Source organism: Geospiza fortis, unplaced genomic scaffold (assembly GCF_000277835.1).
Source record: "Geospiza fortis unplaced genomic scaffold, GeoFor_1.0 scaffold659, whole genome shotgun sequence".
Taxonomy (NCBI): Eukaryota; Metazoa; Chordata; class Aves; order Passeriformes; family Thraupidae; genus Geospiza; species Geospiza fortis.
Window position 1 is genome coordinate 513421 of NW_005054530.1, and position 3318 is coordinate 516738.

Sequence of the window (3318 nt, forward strand, 5' to 3'; positions counted from 1 at the left end):
AGCAACAGCAAACACAGCCCTGCAGCACCCCTGCACACCTTCCCCGTGCCACAGAGCTCCCCAAAACTCCTCCTGCCCACACAAGAGCCTCCTGCAGCACCCCTGCACACCTTCCCCGTGCCACAGAGCTCCCCAAAACTCCTCCTGCCCCACAAGAGTCTCCTCAGTTCCCCCCAGGAGCTGCTCCTCCTGCTGCGCTGCACGTGCTGAGAGAAGAGAGCCAGAGCTTTCCAATGAGACAGGTATTTATTTAGTTCAAGCACTAAGGATTTGTTCTCTTGTCGTTGTTGGTTCATATTATCAAACAGAGCTGAGGTACCAGTGACATTCCAACATGAAGAAAAGGAACCTTTTTTTTTCCCCTTACACAATTTCTTCAACTACTTTTATCAAGACAAAACGTGAGGCATGGAATAGCTGCATGATGGACTGTACAACGAGCAAGCCAGAGCAGGGAGGAGAAAAGAAACAGAGCCGAGACCTTCGCTCAGAAAATGGCACAAAAATCAGCATTAAGAACATCTGTTCCCATGGTTCCACTGGCCACACCCACAGAGTGAAAGAAAATGAAAATCTAAAACCTGACAGACGGATGGCGCAAAAAAACCCAAACCAAACCAAACCAAAAAATGAATATAAAGACCACATTGCTCCTGTGCTCACCTTAGAAGTGTGCTTTCTCTGGAGAGCTGGAGTGAGCCCTGTTAAGCAGCACAGGCTATCAGCAAGGACATGCACTGAACGTACCTGGCTGTGCTCCTGCAGCCCCCTGGCCGTGCTGAACACGGAGCTGTGGGAATGCTGCTCTCCAGACCTTTGTTTCCAGCGAGTTCTGGACAAACCTGCTCTCAGGTCTTCCAGGAAAAGCGTCCAGGCTGCTGGTCCATCACAGCCCGTATGGGCTAAGCCAGCTCCTTAAATCCAGTGCTTAAAGCTTGGGACTGTGGGAAGCAGAGGGGGCTGGTTCTATCAGAAGCAAGGAAAAAAAAAAAGGATGTGCTTGTGGGGAACAGCCAAATGAGGACCAACAGAAGCTGCACGGAGAACCAAAGGAGAAAAAAGCAAACCAAAGCAAAGGAAGAAGCAGCAGGATGAAGCATTTCAGCACGGTTAAGAACAGTACAACAAAGGAAAAGCAGCCAGGTTTCCTTCCCCCAGAGAGTTTCTTTTAAATAAAGAATGATCCTTTGTCACATATCATTGATGTTTATTTCAAGACATGCCACGTCAAAAAAATTCGCCTTTAATATTGCATTAGAAAAGCACTTTTACATCTCGTTCTGCCTTTAAGTTATTGTTGTGCAGAGTTGCTAGAAACCCAGGGCAGGGCATGAGCCTGGCATTCACCTCAGGAATGAAGAATTCCAACTCTTTTATGCCCGCTTCCTGGGGAAAGTGGTGGTGAGGACGATTCCCTTCCTCTCCCCCAGGTGGTTATTTTAGATGGTAGAGAGAGGGGCAGAAGAGAACCAAGGAGGAGCCTGAATATTCCCTTGCAATTGTCCATTTAATCCACAATCGCAACACAGACTCGAGAATTCCTTCCTGCACTGTAACTTGGCCAGAGTCGCCCAGCAAACAATGTATTTACAATTGTGTTTATTAACTTACACAGCAACTTCACAATGACTAGTAAAGATTAAAAGAGTGCACTTCTAGTGTGTTTCATTCCGTGTTTCTCGGGTAGCTACATCTCGCAACATCAGCAAAGCTCTACACAGATTCCTCAGCCAAAGGAAAAACAACAAAATCAGCACTGGAAAGAGTAAAAAAAAATTCAAGCCGAGAAATAAATATCAAAGAAAAAAAAAGGGTTAATTGTGAGCCTAATTCCATAGAAAACTAAATTACTAATCATTTAACCAAACTATACAGCTCTAGAGAACCAAACTAAACCAACTTGGAAGACTGAACATAAAAAAAAAAAAAAAAAGAGCTAAAAAATAAAGGCATAAATCTGCATAATCAGAAGTTGGTTTCCATCCTACTCAAGTCCCTCCCTTTCCATCTAAGATGCCTCAACTAGGATTCTGTAGGATCAAAGTAAACACCCCTTCCCCACCGACACCTATGCCCACGCTTTGGAAAAGCGGGTGCCGTTCCCCCTCTGCTGGGGCAGCCAGCTGCTCTTCCCTCTTTCTCCCAAATTTCCAAGGTTTCAATCGGCTTTGGCAGGTTTTAGTGCCAGTCCTGATTTCAATATTTCCCCTAAAAAAAGCAAAGAAGCAAAATGCTTTCTCTCCCCAACAGCTGAACTGTTACGTTCCCATCTCTTGGGCAGTAATAATTCACTTCATTGGTGTTCTACTTAAAAAGGACTAAAAAAAAAAAAATGCTCTGAAAACTCATTTTGCACTCGAAACATTATTTCCCTGTTTCCTGCAAGTGTTTTGCTAATGCACATCCACCCTTTCCTTCCCCCCCAAATCCTCCAGAAGCCACTCATCCCAAAGAGCCCGTCCGTATTTCCCAGTAATGCTTCCTTGGAAACGTGTCCCTGCTGCCTCGGCGAGAATTCCCAGCTCCAGCAGCCAGCAGTGTCCAACCCCTGCTAAGGCCAGGCTGGGTCTGGACACCAGGCAGACTTGCAATTAAGAGCTTGGGGTTAATTTGTGTTTAATTATTATAAGCCTTCAACCCTCAGCATCTGCTGCCTCCCCCCGTGATTCTGCCTGCTGTCTACACATTCCCAGTTTCTGAGAGAAATTCCAATGGGTCAGATTTGCAAGCCTTCTTCTGCACATACATCTCATCTAGGTCCAATTCCAAACTTACTCAGTTGCCATCATTTCAAAGTGCAATATCATAACATATTAAAAAAGGAACAAATATTAAGAAATTGTACCTATTTTTTTGTTTGGATTTTCTTCTTCTCTTTTTTTTTTTTTGGCTTTTGTTTTTTTTTAAAGTTATACCTAGAATACGGTGGAATATTTTGGCTTTTTTTTTTTTCTTTTCTTATAAATAATGAAGACACTGACATTTTGTTGGTGTGTGTGTGTGTGTGTGTGTGGGGTGTGCTTGTGAAGCTAAAGATCATCTCCACGAGACAGCCAGCGATGATGAACTGCGATACGTTATTACGGAAAGGGGAAGGTTCAAGCCAATATTCACACTGCAGTCAATGAAGAGGACAGGGAGGGAAAGCAGTGATGTTCTGGAGAAAGGTGGAAGCCACACATGGTATTAGCAGGAACAGCCTCCTTCACTGACAGGCTGCTCTTGAGGCTTTTCCAGTTTTATGTCAATCACTGGAAGGAGGAAGTTAAGGCAAACAGATCTCCAATTCTGTTTCCCTACCAAGAGCGGGATTTTGAA

General features: G+C 44.5%; 1 protein-coding gene across 2 annotated transcripts in view; it reads right to left on the reverse strand.

Annotated features, from left to right (window-relative positions):
• Nucleotides 1–227: 227 nt before the first annotated feature.
• RAB6A (RAB6A, member RAS oncogene family) overlaps nt 228–3318 on the reverse strand; it is a 41969-nt gene continuing 38878 nt past the window's right edge. For both annotated transcript variants that reach the window (XM_005429176.2, XM_005429175.2), the window contains exon 8: nt 228–3251. In XM_005429176.2, coding sequence (XP_005429233.1) covers nt 3187–3251 — 65 coding nt within the window. In that variant the 3' untranslated portion in view covers nt 228–3186. The remainder of the gene's footprint in view (nt 3252–3318) is intronic.